Source organism: Trachemys scripta, chromosome 5, assembly GCF_013100865.1.
Source record: "Trachemys scripta elegans isolate TJP31775 chromosome 5, CAS_Tse_1.0, whole genome shotgun sequence".
Lineage (NCBI taxonomy): Eukaryota > Metazoa > Chordata > Testudines > Emydidae > Trachemys > Trachemys scripta.
Window position 1 is genome coordinate 50,082,922 of NC_048302.1, and position 19,348 is coordinate 50,102,269.

Genomic DNA, 19,348 nt, shown 5'->3' on the forward strand with positions numbered 1-19,348 from the left:
ACATAAATCCCTTGTGCTTTCAACATATGATCAACCATAATACACACATCATCAAACTTCACTAAATCACACGGAAATGCACAATCTGCACTCTGGCTGCATATTTTTTTTGTGTGCACATATGCTCAAATAACACTTTCTCTACATTACCAGAATACATATGTCTAGACAGACTACATCTTACTCTAGCTGTGGTAGGAAATAAGATTGTGCATTTGAGTATGATGTAAAGGAATTGTGACACACTTGGATGAAATGTGCTATATTGGTGCAAACTATTATTTTAAAATGGGGGGAGGGGATGTTGACCAGACTTCCACACAGTCAAAAAAAAAAATTCAGGTTGCAGGAGAAGATCAATTCCTCAACATGAGAGAAATGAGACACAGCCAGACCTAGGATGTTTTTTATTTGCAGTATTTACACTGTTCCTATTCACCATTAAATAAATATAAAAATAAAAGCAGCAACAAAACTTATCTACAGAATTTTTGAACGTCAGCTAAACGTTTCCTCCTTCATGTTCCGTAACTCACCTTCTCTTACTGCTCTTTTTATACTGCTTTTCTCAGTTGTTAGTCTTTGTACCTTATTTCTATCCCAAATGCATTGAGTTTAGTCTGTCACTTAGGGAAGGGAGGTGTCATTTAAAGCCACTCCCACTCAACCTAGGCATAGGCATAGGCAACTGTAGAGCCAATGTCCAGCCACACTCCCCTTATCCGAATTCTCCAATCAGATAATGACAGGGGGATGCCAGTGTGGCAATTAATGTGTAAGCATCTTACCCAAATACCTGTGCAGGATTCTGTGTAGGGTAGGTCAAATATTTTAAAACGGTTTCATTTCTCTACCGCCTTTGCCACAATAATATTTTACTTCTTAGTGTGGTAATTTTCTTCGCAGTTTTTACAGATGGAGTTTGTATGTACTTGATGTCTACATAATACCCCCCCTCCTATGCTCGAGGAACTGGGGTACCTCAAGCATCTGCTAATAGACAATGGCCTGCTTCTCATCTCATTATGAAATATGTCACTCATTTTAGGCTCAAATGTATCACTACCACAATGAACTTGTTGTTATCTCATTTGTTATAGAAGATGACAGGCGAACACACAAGTGCCACTTTGTGAGACTTTAATGTCAAGCTCTACCTTCCCCTTTCTGCCCATACAGTGTTGACAAAATGTCAGCAATGCCATGATACCACACTGACTGCCTCAAAGCTAACACAGGCCTGGGAGAATTTCAGCCTGCGATTCAGGCCTGCTTGAGAGAGACTTGTTCTGATTGCATATGACTCGATAGGTGTGGACTAGTGTCAGCAGAAATGCTGAATCATGGAATTATTGTGGAAAATGTTGTTAAAAATAAACCCTAATGCAGGGGTTCTCAAACTGGGGGTTGGGAACCCTCAGGGGGTCATGAGGTTATTACACGGGGGGTCACGAGCTGCCAGCCTCCACCCCAAACCCTGCTTTGCCTCCAGCATTTATAAGGGTGTTAAATATATAAAAAAGTGTTTTTAATTTATAAGGGGGGGTCGCACTCGGAGGCTTGCTACGTGAAAGGGGTCACCAATACAAAAGTTTGAGAACAGGGAGACCTCTATTGAGGGTCTAACACAGGGGTAGGCAACCTATGGCACTCGTGCCGAAGGCGGCACGCGAGCTGATTTTCAGTGTCACTCACACTGCCCGGATCCTGGCCACCAGTCCAGGGGGCTCTGCATTTTAATTTAATTTTAAATGAAGCTTCTTAAACATTTTAAAAACCTTATTTACTTTACATACAACAATAGCTTAGTTACGTACAATAGAGTTATAGAAAGAGACTTTCTAAAAACATTAAAATGTATTACTGGCATGCAAAACCTTAAATTAGAGTGACTAAATGAAGACTCGGCACACCACTTCTGAAAGGTTGCTGACCCCTGGTCTAACAAGTGGAGTTCACAATGGTGACCAGAGTGGTCAGTGTAGGGCATTGTAGGAGAGTTGCTGGAGGACTATTAAGGTCCATAGGTAACACAGTCTCTACAAGCAAGATGGGTCGACCTCATAAACTTTGGTTCAGTGCTGCCTGGAGAGGTGGTGCACTGTTGGCGTAACGGGCCACTTACACTGCCTGGAGACAAATTTAAGTGCACAATTAGGTCGACGCAAGGCAGCTTATGTGGACCTAACTTTGTTGTGTAGATTAGGGTTACCATATTCAAACGTTTAAAAAAGAGGACACTCCACGGGGACCCAGTCCCACCCCTGGCCCCGCCCCAACTCCGCCCCTTCCCAGCCCCCATTCCAACCACTTCCCCAAAGGCCCTGCCCCAACTCTGCCCCCTCCTCTGAGCACCCCACATTCCCCCTCCTCCCTCCCGCTCTGATCTTGGTTGGGGGTTGCTAAGTGCTTCCCTACTCCCCACTCGCCCTGCAGCCCCTGCACCCCCCCACCCCTGAAGCCTCTGTGCCCCCCGCCTGCCCTGCCCCTGCACCCCCCTCCCCCTGCAGCCTCTATGCCCCTGCCTGCCCTGCTCCTCCTCGCCCTGCAGCCTCTGCACCCCACCGCCTGCCCTGCCCCCCTGCTCCTCCTCGCCCTGCAGCCTCTGCACCCCCCAGCCCCTGCAGCCTCTGTGCCCCCTGCTCCCCACTCACCCTGCACCCCCTGCCCCTGCAGCCTCTGTGCCCCCTGCTCCCCACTCACCCTGCAGCCCCTGCACCCCCCGCCCCTGCAGCCTCTGCGCCCCCTGCCTGCCCTGCCCCTGCGCCCCCCTGCCCCTGCCTGCCCTGCTCCTCCTCGCCCTGCAGCCTCTGCACCCCCCCGCCTGCCCTCTCCCCCGCTCACCCAGCAGCCTCTGCCTGGCGGGGGCTTCGGATGCTCAGCGGCGACTGGGTCAGCGCGGGTCCCTGCAGCCCCGGCACACGCCGCACTCCCTGCCCTGCGTCACAGCCTCCTTCCTGCCGCGCGGGGTGATGGGACTGCAGGAAGGGTCCCCCAGTGGCCAGGGAGTCCCCGCCCGTGAGGGAAGCCCGAGCCGCTGGCTGGGCCCGGCCTCCCCATGGTCCTGCGGGCTCGGCTGGGGCGCGCAGTCCACCCGGCCTCCGAGGGCAACAGCGGCCCCTTCGCCGCCTTCTGTGGCTGTGCTCCCCCTCCGAGCTCGCTACAATGTAGCCGGGCGGCTGGGCTGCGCTGCGGACCACTCGCTACACCGGCGGATGGTGCTGGGGCCGGGCGGGCCCTGGCTTATGCTGCTTCCCTATTTCCCCGGACATGTCCGGCTTTTTGGCAATTCCCTCCCAGATGGGGATTTGAGTACCAAAAAGCCGGACGTGTCCGGGGAAATCCGGACGTATGGTAACCCTAGTGTAGATCAGGCCTTAGGTCAAACTCTTAAAAGCTGGACTAAATAGGGGCCAGAGATTATTTCAAAGTGACTGTGATTATGTACAATTTCTGAATATGTTACTTTTTACAAAAACTACTGTTTCAGCTATAAAAAAAACCCATATGCAGATTACAGATGAAAAGTAGCCAAAGGCAGGGGGAAATGTTTTAAAGTTACCTTGCCATTATCAGTGACATGTAATATTTTAAAAGTACTGCCTGTTGTTTTTAAGGGGGGGAAGGGAAGGTTACTGATTCACAGTGCCCCCCAACCTCATGCTCTACCGTGTGGTGTGTCTACCCTTGCTGGGCCTAATTCACATTCACAGGGCAGGATAGGTCTCACTGTCCCTTTCAACTACGGTGACCAGATGTCCCGATTTTATAGTGACAGTCCTGATATTTGGGGCTTTTTCTTATATAGGCAACTATTACCCCCCATCCCAATTGCTATCCAGTCATGACTGGAGAGGTTTAGCTGGCAATATAGATCATAGAATATCAAGGTTGGAAGGGACTTCAGTCAAAGATGTGATGACACGTATAGAAACCCTCCCGTTTGCAACTGGGGGCGGTTTCCGCCAGCAACGTGACCATCTGGGCTACTTGCTACCGCCCCCCCACCTCCCCCCTCCCCCGCTGCGATTTGCCCCCTTAACCCTTTTAAACCCCTCCAAAGAGGAGGCAGCAAACCATAAGCAGAAGTAAGGGCAGAGAGAGGGCAGTGGCTACAGCGAAGGTTACTGGGCATGCTCAGTACACCCAAAGTAGGGAATTGGGAGCGAGAGCTGTTTGCCTCGTTACTCCGGCACCGCCCCGCTCCTAATCCCACTTCTCGCGATATTTCTAATACAACGGTGCTGCGGCTACCGAGGGAGATTCTCGCGGGAAGTCTTCTAATCTCCGCCAATCAGAGGTTTAACCTGCCCTAGGAGGGAGTAGGGCAAATCACCGTACGTGGCAGGGGCGGGCGTTGTTACTCCGATCCTTGGCCTGCCGCGGCAGCGAGGTGAGGGCGGTTGAGCGGCTGCCGCTGCAATGAGCGCGCGCCCGTGAGTCTAACGGGTGGGCGCGCGCACGGCAGTGCGCGCGAGGGAGGGGGCTCCGGCCCCGAACCGTTCCATCCGGGCCCCCGGGAGGAGGATGGAGGCAGCCGATCTGGAGTCCTCGCTGGAGCTGAGCTACTCCGGCGCGGGCCCTGGGGGGCTGCCCCCTGCGCGCTCCCGCATCTTCAAGATCATTGTGATCGGGGACTCGAACGTCGGCAAAACCTGCCTGACCTACCGCTTCTGCGCGGGCCGCTTCCCGGAGCGCACGGAGGCCACCATCGGCGTGGACTTCCGCGAGCGCGCCGTCACCATCGACAGGGAGCGCATCAAGGTACCGCCGGGCCCCTGCGGGGGGAGCGGCCCTGCTGTGCTCGGCTCTGCACGAACACCCGGGCCCTCCTGCCGCCGTGACCTCCCCGTCCTGCCCCAGCATGGGCCCGGCCCGGCCCCGCCCCGCCCGCTCCCCCTCCGCCCTGACACCCCCGCGGCAGCGTCTCCCTCCTGGCGTGGGGGCTTCAGGGACATCCGACCCCCCGTGCTGCCCTCTGGGCTGTCAGCGCCCGGCGGGTGAATGCGGCTGCCCTGGGGTCCTTGTGCCGCCGGGCTGATTGTCTAATAGGATAAATAGGAGGTGCCGTCCCTCGGTGCAAAGGGGCTGCCTGAGCAGGTTAGGGAGCCCAGTGTAGGCGGCATGACAGCCCCTTAGTTAAAGCTGGACTCTTGCATGCTGGGATCTGTAGTCCCTTCAGGTCATATCTCAATAGGAAAGCATCAGGGGACCATATTATAGACGTCCGATCATTGTGGTTTGTGCACAATCCCTTGTCAGTATTAGAAAACGTGCACTGGTGTAACTAAACTGACAACCCCTTAGCTTGGCCTCTGACTGGTCAAAACTAGCCCTTTAAAAAGTGTCTTGATTTCCAAACTCATCTACTGAGGGAGATGTCAGTTTTTACTGTGACTTTGCTTTAGATGCATGTTAACAGTGATGCCATATTTCTGTGTAGCACCACCAATCTTCCTTGTACAATGCAAACATTCATGCCATGTGGGTATGTGCCACTGTTCTGGAATGTGCATTTGGGCCTAAGGCTGTCAAATTATTCTGGCAGTGGTCTGAAATGTTTCCCAAATTAAGCTTCTTTTGTAATGCAGACATAAATCCCAAAGGTGATGTTCAGGAGGGGGAGAAGGCAAGATTCTGTTTATTGGGACACTTTATATCTAGTGTCAGTTTCAAGATTTATCATTTCTGATACAAACAATTTAACAGCAGTGAGAACTCTACAAATATTATATATCAGAAAATGAGGAATGTAGCTAAGAACAAGACAGTGGAGAGGTGTGAGATACTGTGGCTATTTTACATGTTAACTTAAGGTGTTTAATTTTTAACAATCAAAGAATGTAATGTTCTTCAATGACAGATGTACTTCAATGTACTTCATTCAGATTGTCACACTGCTAGGGGCAGGAAGGAGGGAAATTGAGCATTGGAATGTGGCAGGTTGCATAGCTAGATCACATCTCTCACTTCTAAAGGGATATCATCCCTCATCTCCCCCCCCGCCCCCCGCCCTGCCCATTACCATGAAAGTGGTGGATGTGTTTACAGTTGATAACGTATTCATAGGTGCTGAGGAAATGTGGGGGATCCAGCCTGGTCTTCAATTCTGAGATGCTTCTAGTAGGTCATAGGGCCATAGCATTACAGTATTTTTTTTTATTTTTTTTTAAGGGAGGCTACCTACAGGGGACACCAGTTCCTTCAGTCCTCCACCTTCTTAATCAGGAGACTCCTTCCATTCATCCCATTCCCGTGAAGCTATATGATGATCTGTTCTAATTAAGTCTTTTCCACTTGCTATGATGAGTCCCAGTGTTCTGGCAAGGGATTGCCACATGCAGGAAGGGTGCCATGTGCAATCATACTGTACACATCCATAGGACCCAACTTCTTATATTTCTTTTCTCTTTTTTTATTACCTAACCTCAACCTGTTTCTCTGTTTTCTGGCTCCTGCCCACTTATTTTCTAGTATATGGTGGTAACACCTCTCAAGCAATGCGTGCTGGAGTAGCAGAGAGGGAAACTGATGAGCCTAATCAATCTATTAGGCCATGTCTACACTACAGATTTATAGTCATGCCAGCAGGTCAGTCTCTCTGACTGAAAGTAGCCATGCTGGCAAAAGACTCTAGTGCAGAGACAGTTGTAACAGCAAAACTGTGCTTTTACCATTATAGCTTGTTTCACTTGGGGGGAAGTAGGCTATGCTGGTAAAAGCACAGCTTTACTGGTATAAGCTATGTTCACAGCAGGAGTGTTTTGCAGAGCTCTCCTAGAGTAGGCATGGCTGCTGTACTTGCTGCGCCCTAGATGAGCTGCTAAAAATAGAGTTCTTCCCTTGTTACTCTGGAAGGGTTTATGTATTAGTTTCCCGTTCCTCTCTGCTGCTGTTCTCCTCTCCTCCAGGTAGCTGGATCGTTGGTCTTTTTCAGGCTACTCATGCACAGAGCACTTCCCCTGCAGCTGTGGAAATGCTGTGTCATTGGTAGTAACACAGGCACAATTCTTTTCTACAGGATTTTCTTACCTGGGAATTAAAAAAAAAATAATATAGGGGCAGCCAGTGTTCATGTTACATTTGTATTGTAGACTAATGACTTGATTACTTTTAGGTCTTTTTGAAGCAGCAGTGATTAGATGTGATATATGCACTAAAGCTATCTCAGAAAATGAAGATCTTCTGAATTTTAACTTCTCGTCTATATGATTTGAGCAATCGAAACCCATTGTCTTAACTCTTTTTATTTAATTGAGGTAAATAATGACACAAATGAAATAAAAAGGAGGAAATCCCATAAATCATATCCCATGCCTTAGAGCGCTTCACTGATTTGCAAAGCAAAATGAGGTGCAGAGAAATACATGAACTGTCTTAATCAAAAGGCCATTTATATATTTTTAGTTGGTGTAAATAATGCATACAAATTGTTCATGGTGAAGAAGCCTTTTTTAAGAATACTCATCCCATCGAATTCAACTCCAAGTCTCTTTAGTTTAGCTTTGGGGGGAGGGTGTTAAGTCAGCCTATTGTTTAAATACCTATCCCTCAGCTTCAATAGTTTTATCATGTTGATTTTTTTGCCTCAGATATAATGTCCAAAAGAGGTCTTGGCTGCATTATACTTTGAACAAAAACGCAACCCCTTGATGGACAGTTTATTTAAATTATGATGGAATCATAGTCTCAATGTCAGTCCACCAATAGGCATTTTTCAAAGTGTGTTTTATCATCTGTGCTGTGTTTGTGAGGAGCCAGGGAGGGGGAAAGTACAAAAAGCACTCAGAGTACAGTCTGCAGAATCTCATATAAATACTGGGGTGTCTGTAAGAGTTGGCTGGCTAACAGAAGAAATGCGTATATAAAAAGTGAAAAACTTTGTGCAGCACTAGAGAGATGCAGAAAGCCACTTATCTGCTTCATGATTTAACATATCAAGATTATATTAAAAAAAATTGTAAATTAATAGATTTCGGGTCCACAGTCTAAATAGTTGCAAGTAAACAAACTGTCCTTAAATTGCAGCTTCTCATAAAACTGTTCTCTCTCTCCCCACCCCCACCCCCCTTTTATAATGCATCAGCAAACAGTAATAATGCTCTGGGTCTCCTCTTTGCTCCAAATCTTCACTGTCACTTTCTTATCACTTAGTATAGTTTTTGTAATCTCCACTTTTTTGGGGAGAGTTTCTCCAAGTTCTGCAAGTGCCCAAGTAAATAAGTCAGTTTTAAAATCTAGTGTTCTAATAGCGCATCATAAAGCTGTTCTGTAACTCTTCAGCCATACTCTGTCCCTGCATAGGAACTCTGTTTTACCTGCCATTATTAAAACCCTCCATAAATCTCTTGGCTTTTCAGGCTTTCTTGCCAAATCTCTAGAATTGGATCCCAGGAAAGATGAGAAATATCCAGTAAAAATAGCTTCTTCTGAACCAGCCTCTGGGAAAAATGAAGGGTAAGAGAGAACAGGGTGGGTCCTCAGCTGGTGTGGATTGTCATTACTCCATTGACTTCAGCTGAGAATCCCCTCCCTGTTCTGTTATTTAGTGAACTTTGTGTTAGAGAGGGATGCCAGACTGAAGTCCTTTAATTGCAGTGAAAAAAAAATATTTAGGTGCCTAATTTAGGTATCCAGTTGTATTTAGTCACAAAACAGGTATAGCTTTGGCAAGAGCAGTGCAGCCGCCTTACCCCTTTGCATTTGAGTCAGGTGGTGTCCTTCTCAAACTTTCTTGGTGCCAGCGTGGGAGAATTGACAGCAAGGAGTCTGCTGCTCCTGGTGCCTGCTTACTACAATGGAAGTGGGGAGAAGTAGTTTCAGGGGCAGTCCTATTCAACCCCTGTAGCCCAGGGGAATGTTCTCTGTTGCACTGTGGGGATGGAGCATGCTCAGAGCAGGTAGAATCTTGGAAGAATTGAGCAGCAAAGCTCTTACTAATCTCTACTGAGCATGTGCTGCTCGGAATTTTTTGGAGGTTCATAACTTGGCCAATTTTATGTGAATTTCCAGAAATGGCAAAATGCACACAGAAGCCCTTCCCCCTTCTTCCTCCAAATTTCAAGTTTCTGTTACAAAGCATGGAGGTAATAGTGCTTCTCAATGGAACAGTTGTAAGATTTTTATTTTGTAACATGGACAAAATATTTTTCACTAATCTCTTTCTCAGAAACAGCTTGAACAGTTTTAGTTGAAAGTTCAGCCTGAGCCACCTGGCATGGAAAATTTCAGCCCTATTAGCTAAAATTTGGCAAAGTTATAAGTAGCTACAGAGTCTCCTAATGGAAAGTGTTGGGCAACCTCATCTGCCTATAATGATGCTGGTACTTTTTCTTTAGGAAATGGACTTAACATGCCAACTTGTGTAGGATGTCTATTCAGATGACTACAACTTCTTGGTCACCACTAGCCTGGTTTAGATTTAAACTAGTGTATTAGAGGTGTAAAGTTGATAGCCTAATCTCGTGATTCATCCAGTTCCTTTCAGAAGAGGATTCTTGAGTCTGCAGGGACCCATGTTCTTTCTCTGAGCTTTAATGGCAAATCACTATCATAATTGGGAAGTGGAGGGAGAAGGAAAGTGAAATAATTTTTTAAAATAGCTTTCTTGCATTTAATTCAGTGTTAATTGCAATAATAGGCTCCTTTTCAAGAATACTCTGCATATATCAGGAAAGAAGCTAAGAGAAACACTGAAGTAACAGCATAAAATGTGAGAGATATCAGTGATCTCTCATTTATGCTCAGTCCAGTCGCCCCAAAGCTGTATGTTCCCATAGCTAAAGCATATGGTACCATATTCAAGTTACTTATAATAAAATTGTACAATAAATTTAAACTGGACATTTTTTATTAGCGACAGCATAAGTTATTATTCCATATACTGCATCTCATAGCTTTGTAGTGAGTCTGAAAGTCAAGTGCCATTGACCTCTTAAGAGTCCTAGTTCCTGCACAACCAGACTCTTAGTTGTAAAAAAAAAAAAAAAACCATTTTATGGGCATTTTTATAAAGAAATGCTGTGTAAACTAAAGATACTTAAAGGGATGCACATATAAAACCTAGTCAATTAAAAAAAAATAGTTTCCACTACTACACCTGCACCTTAATCAATCCCTGCCAAATTTTATGGTTTATGGTTACATCATCTTATTTTGAAAATATTACTTTCCCTTATTGAGATGTGAAAAACGTTTGCAAACAAGAAACACATCTTAAAAAAGTGTTGTCAAGTGGACAAAGTAAACAAACAAGGTTAAAAATAGAAAATCTGTTTTTATGCTGGAAGAAGTAGTTTTTCCAGAGGAACTTCTGAGAAGTTAAAGGAAGAAAAAATAATAGTCCAATTTGATCTCCTGATGTTGACCAAAATTAAATTATAGAGCACAGAGGAAGTCCACTTTAAGTGTGGATAGACAGTGGGAACTTGTTCCGAAGTTCAGTTTCTCTACTTTCTTTTCTTTATGCACACTACTGACAAATGTTTAATTAAAAAAAAAAAAAGAGGGCGAGGGGAATGACACATTTATAGTTAACTAGTCAAGCTATACAATTATCTGCCATTGTGAATAACTTTGCTTTATGCATGCCTAACTCTGAAACCCCCAAATCTCCTGAAGGCCATACCTTGAAAATGTTACCGTATTCAGTTATTGAAAAAATTGTAGGTGTGGAAGTCTATCTGATGCAGAGCTCATCCTCTGACCAGCTCAGCACTATCGGTGCAGAAGAAAAACTCTTCAGCAAAATAACGAGTGTGCTGAGAGATGTATATTTGTTGCTGCTTCAAAAAAAGGCTTTTATTACTGCAGATTTCAATATTCTTTGGTGTAAGATTTTACAAAATATCAGTGTCAGTAAACTCTTACAGAAATCTATAGTGGTGATCAAGCTAAACACAACACTAATTTTTTCATATCTTTAATTATGAACAGGTGGCTCTGAAAGCAGTATTTACATAACATTTTGTAACCTTCAAAAACTGTGGTGAAGAGCAATAGAATTTTCTTCAAGAAATAAACTTCACAATATGACTAATACAGAGATGATCTATGTGGTTTTCATAGTTCAGAATTATTTATATCATTGACCAGCATGAATTGAAATCAGTTCTGCTTTTGTTTTCTCTGTTCCTTTTTGCCCTTTTAGATCCAGCTGTGGGATACAGCAGGACAGGAGCGCTTCAGAAAGAGCATGGTGCAGCACTACTATAGGAATGTACACGCTGTTGTGTTTGTGTATGATATGACCAACATTGCCAGTTTTCATAGTCTGCCATCATGGATAGAAGAATGCAAACAGCACTTGCTTGCCAGTGATATACCACGGATTCTTGTCGGAAATAAATGTGACCTGAGAAGTGCTATTCAGGTGCCTACGGATTTGGCCCAGAAGTTTGCTGATACTCACAGTATGCCACTGTTTGAAACCTCCGCTAAAAACCCCAATGACAATGATCATGTGGAAGCCATATTTATGACACTGGCTCATAAGTTGAAGAGCCACAAGCCATTAATGCTTAGTCAACCCCCAGATAATGATAAGATACATTTAAAGCCTGAGCCAAAACCTGCCATGACCTGCTGGTGTTAGATCACAGTGTTCACGCAGTTATCACCTTGTCTTGTTTGCAAATACTCTAAAAATATGATCTTGGCAGGTTTTTAGTATCAATTATGTATGATCTCTTTGGCACTTTAATGTGTGTCTTTCTTGTGTAGATGTGCCACACTCGTATCTCTGCACTTTGTGCTAGCTCAATTACTGAAGCTTCACTGTACATATACAGAAAAATAGACTTTCGAATGAAGTTTTGATGCAGCAAGTTCACTTAAGTTACTTGCTGCTTGAGAGCATTTCCATCACTGCTGGTATGGTTAATAATCCAGTTTATTTATTTTTGTTGTTTGTTTTTGGTTAGCATTTCATTGATTCTCCTGCATTATACCATTGTTTTGGAGTAGCCAAAGAACTCACATCGTTGGCTCGCAGAGGATGAGTGTTGCAAAGTGTTGGTTTTGTGGGTGTCTGGGATAATGACACAGAAGATGTACCCATTTTCACTGCATCTCAATGCAGCTATAGCTGTAGATGTGTGCTGTGAAAGGAGGGCCGTCAATAAAGATCAACCTAGAATGTGAATGTGGGGGAACACCATTGGTCTCAGTAGTGTGTCATTCTACCTCAAATCCTGGCTATTCATACACGGCAAAGGGGGGAGAATCTACAGATTGTCCTTGCCCTCAGATAGTTATTTAAAGCCTAAAACATGATAAATTCTTTGTAATTTGCACATTTTTATCCCACATGCATCCTTCTTATGAAAGATAGTTTGGTCAGAGCACAGGGATGGGATTTGAGGGAGGATCCAGATGTCTAATCTTGATTCAGGATTTCCTGCACTCATATGCTGCAGAATAGGGAGGAGAGTTAAATCAAACTGCTCTCATAGAAAGTGAATTGGGTTTGGAGAATGTTGTTATGCGGTAACATCACATGAGTTCATGTTGCTTCTCTGATTTCAGGGAAAAAGCTCAGCTCCACGGAACACTTGAATAGTTGTAGAGTTAGAACCATCACTCTGTAGCATGTTCCCCCCTCAAAGTACCATAATTTTATGGTGTATTGTACATGTCTGATGGCAAGCTAATATCGACAGCCATAACTCTCATGACAACTTCCAACCTAATTCAAATTTCTTCACTTGGATCATTTAAGAACATATGCTGTCTCTGAATTGTGTATCCCAAGGTAAATAAATGTACTCCTGTAGTCTAAAATTTGAGCCAGGTTGAGAGGAACAAATGCTGACTTGCGTTTTGTTTTTAAAATAATCTGAAAGAGTAATTTTGAAGAGGAAACTTATTATGCATTTTAGGGACTAAAGTATTTTGGAAAAAGTGCTAGTTCCAATGCCCAGTTGCCACATACAGACCTGTGCCTTAGCTTTTGAAAATGTCAAGGCCACTATGTTTTAATGGTAATAAACTGGTCTCTGCCAGAAAAATATGAAGGCAGATGTTCTGTAATTGAACTTGGTGACAAACTTCCAAATAGTGTTCAATTCATGCCCATTTGCCCACTATTATAATAGAATGATATATTCTCTTTAAAGAACAGAGAAACTGGAAATCCTTTAAACCGTGTAAATACAGAATCATATAAATTAAGTATGGAGAAGACTTACCATGTCATTTTGTTCATCTCCAAACAGATTTTCCCTAATAGATCTTCAGGTTAAATCCTGCTTGGGTAACCCCTTAGAGTTCTTTTGTAGAAGTAAGATGAACTGGGTTGGATTTTTAGAATCCTCCGCTTCCTCTCACTTTTGCTTGGTATTGCAACCATTTCATTTCAGTTGTTTTTTGTATGCTTGTTTGAAGGTCATGTTTCATATTCAAAAGCATTCTGGATTGCACATAACTGTATGGTTATATCAAAAGGGAATGTAAGCCAAGGAACTTACTTCAGCATATAACATTCATATGCAGTGATCTAACAATAGTGTGCTTGATTATTACATGTTCAAAGAAAAAACTTAAAAATGAGGAACTCTGCTTACGATATGTGTATTGTAGGATGCTGACTGGAAACTAAACACAAAGGTCATTTTAGAGCTTTGTCTACTATTATCCTGATGGTCATATTATAGTAACTAAATAACTGAAACAAGGTAATTGTATAAACCAAACTATGAAAAGTAATAAAGGATGTAATTATTCTATTACACACTGCATCTGTGAAGGAGAAAATCCACTGGCTTTATTCTAGGTTTAAAAAGATCTGTTTGGCCTAATCATATTGGGATTAAGGAGTTTTAGGATTTGTTTTCATTTTGAAACCAACTAACTATTTTTGTAATTTGGTGACAATTTTATTTATGCAATACTTGAAAAAGGGAACTCTGTTTTTATCTGTTTCAGACCTTAAAGAGAATTTGATTTTTATAGTTCTTCTAGAAATAATCAGCTTTTTAACATGAGGGACCTTTTAAGAAGGGATTGATTTTAAATGTATTTGTAGTACTACAAATAAATATGGTTTACAGTCCTCCTGGAGGGTTTATTTTTTTTCACTCATGTCCTTTAATCGTCTTTCAAAGGACTGATCTGAAGTGTTTGTATAGTATTAAAGTATTTCAACAAACTTTCTAATCTTAATTTTTTTTATTTTTTAATATTCCAAAATCCGAGGACTGAAAGTAAGTCAGTAAATCAGTAGACACAATAGAAATGTTCAACTCTCCGTAATAAGTAGCTGGGAACCTATCATAAGTTTTATTTAAGCAAATTACTTACAATTTGTAAATAAGGGCCCTGAATCATGAAATAATGTTTAGCTATGTAATCTAGTCTTTTCAGCACCAAGCATGTTTTGATATTCCTGCCCTAGAGACTGTGGTCTTGAATTCAGGATCCAGTATGCTTCCTGACTTGCTGTAGTAATGTTCTACTCACAGAAAGGATGTCAAAGGTATTGAATATTTTGTATATGTATTTTCATCCTACCAAAATAAAATGTTATTTTATCTGTTTTTTATAAACAAACAAAAACACTGGCACAATCCCAGCAACCTAATAAACTGGCTTTGCCATAACTAATGTCCATGGTCTTCATTTTTATTATATGGGGGACATGATGAAGCTATTTGTTGGTATCTACAATATAATCTGATAAAAAGGAATCCATAGTCTTCACTGATCTGGACAGCAACGTGGTGAAAGAGACTTTCAGTGCTTGGACCTCTATTTCCTGCTCCCTTGCAGAGTGACTTTCTCACTACATGAAATAGATATCTATGGATTTACCCTAATCTCAGCTCATCCGCCTAGTCTGTTATTCCCTTAAATGAATAATATACCGCTTATTACCTTAAATGGAGTTACCTAGACACTTCAGTTTAAACATGTTGTATTACATAAAACAAGTTTATTAACTACAAAGAGAGATTTTAAGTGAGTACAAGTAATGAGGCATAACAATCAGAAATGGTTACAAGAAAAAAAGATAAAATGCTTTCTAGTTTCTGCCTTAACGAATGATATTAGATGGAAGCAGTTTCTTACCACATGCTTCTAGCAAGTTTACTGACCAAACTCTTTGGGCCAAACCCCTCCACCAGAGTTCAAAGGCTGATTCCTTTGTCATCTAGCATGCAGAGAAGGCGACGGGGAGAGATCTTGGGGTGTTTATCCCCTCCTTTTTATAGTTGCAGTCCCTCTTTGAAAAGCATTGCTAGCTGAAAACTGTCAGGGAGCGGATGTGGAAGGATGTTCTCCGCTGCTTTTCTCCCAGCCCCCCCATCTTCCCCCCGTTTGAACTTAATTTGTTTTCTCTTCCTGCTTGATGACTGCTTAGTGCTTAAATGCAAATTAAGGCAAGCATGCATTCCTTTGTTGAGGACAGAGCTGTTTGCGGACTTCGACCTGGGCAGGGCTGTGGGGTTTGGAACACGTGTTAGATTCCCCTGTATGATGTTACTAATAACTTCACCATACAGTGTTGCCACACATATTTTATCAGGACAATACTGACCAGCCCATGAGTTTTCAGATGATCCTTTACACAAAGATTATTACATTAGTGTGTAGGGTGTGAATATAAGGGTGTATTCTATCAGACTCTCATCTCTCTCAGGTTATCCTCAAACTGCAGTTAGACCATGCCACACTCATACGTCTTATACTGGCTTGGCCAAGACAGTGTTGGTTCTCCAACTTTCTCGGTCTGTCTACTCTCTTCCTCGCTTCCCAGACTCAGCACGCTGGCCAGGTTGTTTAGCCATTGCTGAGCAACCTACACTTCACGGTCTGCTTGGTAACAGGCTTGATGAGGGAGAAGGACGATGCCTGGAAGCAGTTCAGCAGGGCCTCCTTAACAGTAGACACCATCTACTAGGGCTATTTAGTAGGGCAAGTATTGAAGCAGAGCAACAGCCAGCACATCGGTAATAAAAACTATCCTGGGGATAGCCCGCTGCATGGATACAAATTTTTGTATCTGCATCGGAGCCGCAATCCTCAAACATGGTCCGCAGATTTGCAGTGCTGGATCTGTGGGCTCAGCTAGCCCATCCCAGTATACCTGCAGCCAATCCCAGGCTTGGAGGGAGGAAAAAAGGAAAGACCCTGGCTCAGTTTGGGAGCTAGTTACCTTGCTAAATGTGAGGAAGGCACACTAACATGCCCACCCAGGCAGTGACCTAGGCAAAAGCATTGTCTCCCCAGCCAAGGGAGATGCTGGAGCAGACATAGGAGCCACCACCTTGGGAGTTAACTGAGTTGGTGACGCCCAAGGACATTGTGGGACTCGGCCTCCCCAACCTGTGGCCACCTACCTGAAGGCGCTTGGGACTATGACAAGGTGCTACTCAAGCCCCTATGGGAAGCTGACCGCCCAACTAAGTGGACTAGAGGGGTCATGCCCAAAATGAACAGATTGGTAGGTAGTAGCTCAGGGCACGTAATTTAGAGACCCTGCTAGGAGGGCTGCCCCTGTTCAGGGGATGATTAAAACAAGGCCCTGGCCTGGGATCCATCAGACAGGGAGAGTCTGGATTGCCCTACCTCCTTGCCCCAGCCTTAAAGACTGATGCCCAACAACCAAGCAGGTGTTCAGGAGCCAGGCACTCGGCAATCTGGCCCTCCAGGTTTCCCATGACAGGATGCTTTTGATCACTATCTAAGGGGATTCAACACCTCAGCTTGTATTCAGGCCATTTTGCAGTACCTCTTATATTTGGGGTTGTGGGGGGGGGGGGGGGGGGGGTCCACAGGATACATTTAGAGGAGGGTTATAGATGGCTCATTGAGCATGAAAAATCAGTTCAGGGGGGTCAGACAGGCTCAGCTCAAGGCTGGAGGTGAGGGGATCCTGCAAAAGTCAATTAAGAAAACCTTGAAGGCATTTGGTGGTCAAGCAAGGTCAATAAGCTTGAGAATCAACAAGGTGGAGTCACACAATGTGAATGATTGGGCATTGGGGGGTCATACAAGGGTCAATAAGGAAAAATGAGGCAATTTGGGTGAATCAGGATAAATAGGAACGAAGTGGGGGGGGGTCACACAAGGTGCTAGACAGCAAGTATTGAAGTGCTAGGGGGTCATGCAAGGGTCAATGAGGCATAGTTTGTGGGAAGTCTTGGTCAAGCAGCGTGAATAGCAAGGCAGAGGGGTTACACGAGGCTATAGAGAGCATGTTTTCAAGTGCTGTGTGCTCATACAGGGGTCAATGAGGAATAATATGGAGGTACTTAGAGTAACTCATGGTGAAAGGCATGGGGTCACACAAGGTCAGGCAGAACAACGCTCACTGCTGAGCAGTATGCAGTGGTCAATGAGTCATAATTTTGAGGCAGTCTTGGTTAATCAGGGTGAATAGCAAGCTGGGGGGGGAGGTTATTCACACCAAAGTTTGGAGGGGGATCATAGAAGGTTCAAAGAGGGTGAAAAACCTGTGGGGGCAAGGGGGTCACACAAGGGCATTTTGAAGGCATCAGTGTCGCTGATGGTGAATAGCAAGCCTATGGGGGGGGGGGCGGTCACATGAGGTGAGGCACACCAAAGCTTAGAGTGCTGGGGAGTATGCAGGGGGAGGGGTCAATCATGCATAATTTGGAGCAAGAGTGTCAACAAGCCCGGTGGGGGTCACCGGAGGTCAGACACAGCAAGGCGTGCAGTGCTGGAGGTCAATGAGGCATAATTTGGAGGCAACCAGGGTGACTAGCAATCGCGGGTGCGGGGTCACACAAGGTCATGCACAGCAAAGTTTGGAGTGCTAGGGGGAAGCCGGGAGGTCATACAAGATTCAATGAGGGTGAATAGCAAGCCTGATGGGTCACATGAGGTCAGGCACAGCAAGGGGGTGCTGGGGATCATTCAGGGATCAATGAGGCATAATTTGGAAGCTGTCAGGATCAATCAGGGTGCATAGGAAGCCTGTGGGGGTCACATGGGGTCATGCAGGGGGTTAGTGAGACATAACTTGGAGGCCCCCCACTGCCTTTCTCTTCACCCTGGCTAACTAAAGCTGCCATCAAATTATTCCTCATTAACCAATTTGACAATGACCCCCCCAGCCCCACCACCGTATTTATGGTCTCATTCAAGACAGCAAAAGCAACACCAATTACAGTGAACCTCTACGGTGCTGCTACGTGGTTTTCCATACATACTTTCACCAAATACTGTTACTGCCACAGTGTCTCAAGCTGCGTGTTACAATGCATGGACAGAACTGTCCTTTCTTTTTATTAATTGTGTTGCAGTAGTGCCTAGGAGCTCCAGTGAGGCCCTACATCACAGGCTCATCCCTGCCCCGTATATTTATTATCGTCTTCTCCTGTTACTGACATCTGCCACACCTCCACCGCCAGGGTCACTCCTCCTTCCACTCCCCAACTTCCTGCCTAGAGGGGCAGTGAGAGCAGGCACTGATGGGTGGGGATAGAGTAGAGCCTAGAAGGAAATTTATGAGGGCAGCTGAGGTGAAAGTAGAACAGGGATTTAATCTCTACCCATCCTGAGTGACAGATGGCCAAGTAATCAAGGGCAGGGGCATGGGGTTGCATGGGCTCTGAAGATCCAGAGGGCTGCTGGAAAGATGCAGAGCTGGAGCATGAGGCAGCCCCTGCTCCTGACGAAGTTCCCTTACTTTGATGAAAAGGAGCTCAACTTCTGGTGAAGCAAGAATTTTGTCAGAGCTAAAGGCTGCCTCGCTTCTCAGTTCTGCATCACCTCAACTCCACAACAGTTGATGGCATCCTCCATGTGCCCCAGTCCTTGGAATCCTCCTGTATTGGAACTGCTGTGCTACTTCACCTGTCTATAAAGGTCTTCTTCAGCCTGTCAGACAAATGAGTCAGCCACCACCTTCCTCCTAGCCCCAAAAACCAAGCACATTCACCTGCACAAACTTCTTTATGGTGAAGTTAACGTTACTGCCCCACAGTGTATTCTGTTCCCTATACCCTTCTGAAAGAGTGGACTTTCAAAATCAAAACTCAAACATTAAGTACGGGGGAGGAGGGGTACTGAAGGCAAAACTGAGCTAAGATCTATTGCATATCCCCAGAACTAATGTTAGCGTTAACACACACACACACACACACACACACACACATACACACACAAATGCCATGAAAACTAGGACATGCAGAGCTGTGGTGGTGTATAACACACAAGACAGCCACCTACCCTTAACTCTGCCCCTTTAAGATAGCAATAGGGACTGGAATCCTCAGAATGGACCTGATTTTCAGTTACACCAAAGCTCATTTTTGCTTCTCAATGGGTGAAAAGGGGAATTAGTGTAAGTGAGAAGCAGAACTAGAGTCTCACTTCCCCTTAA

At 44.6% G+C, this 19,348-nt stretch overlaps 1 protein-coding gene across 1 annotated transcript; it reads left to right on the forward strand.

Annotated features, from left to right (window-relative positions):
- The first annotated feature begins 4,259 nt into the window (after positions 1-4,259).
- On the forward strand, positions 4,260-14,597 carry RAB33B (RAB33B, member RAS oncogene family). Its single transcript, XM_034771711.1, has 2 exons — positions 4,260-4,764; positions 11,150-14,597. Exons 1-2 carry the CDS (start codon positions 4,528-4,530, stop codon positions 11,591-11,593), a joined length of 681 nt encoding a protein of 226 aa, XP_034627602.1. The 5' UTR covers positions 4,260-4,527; the 3' UTR covers positions 11,594-14,597.
- Positions 14,598-19,348: the final 4,751 nt, after the last annotated feature.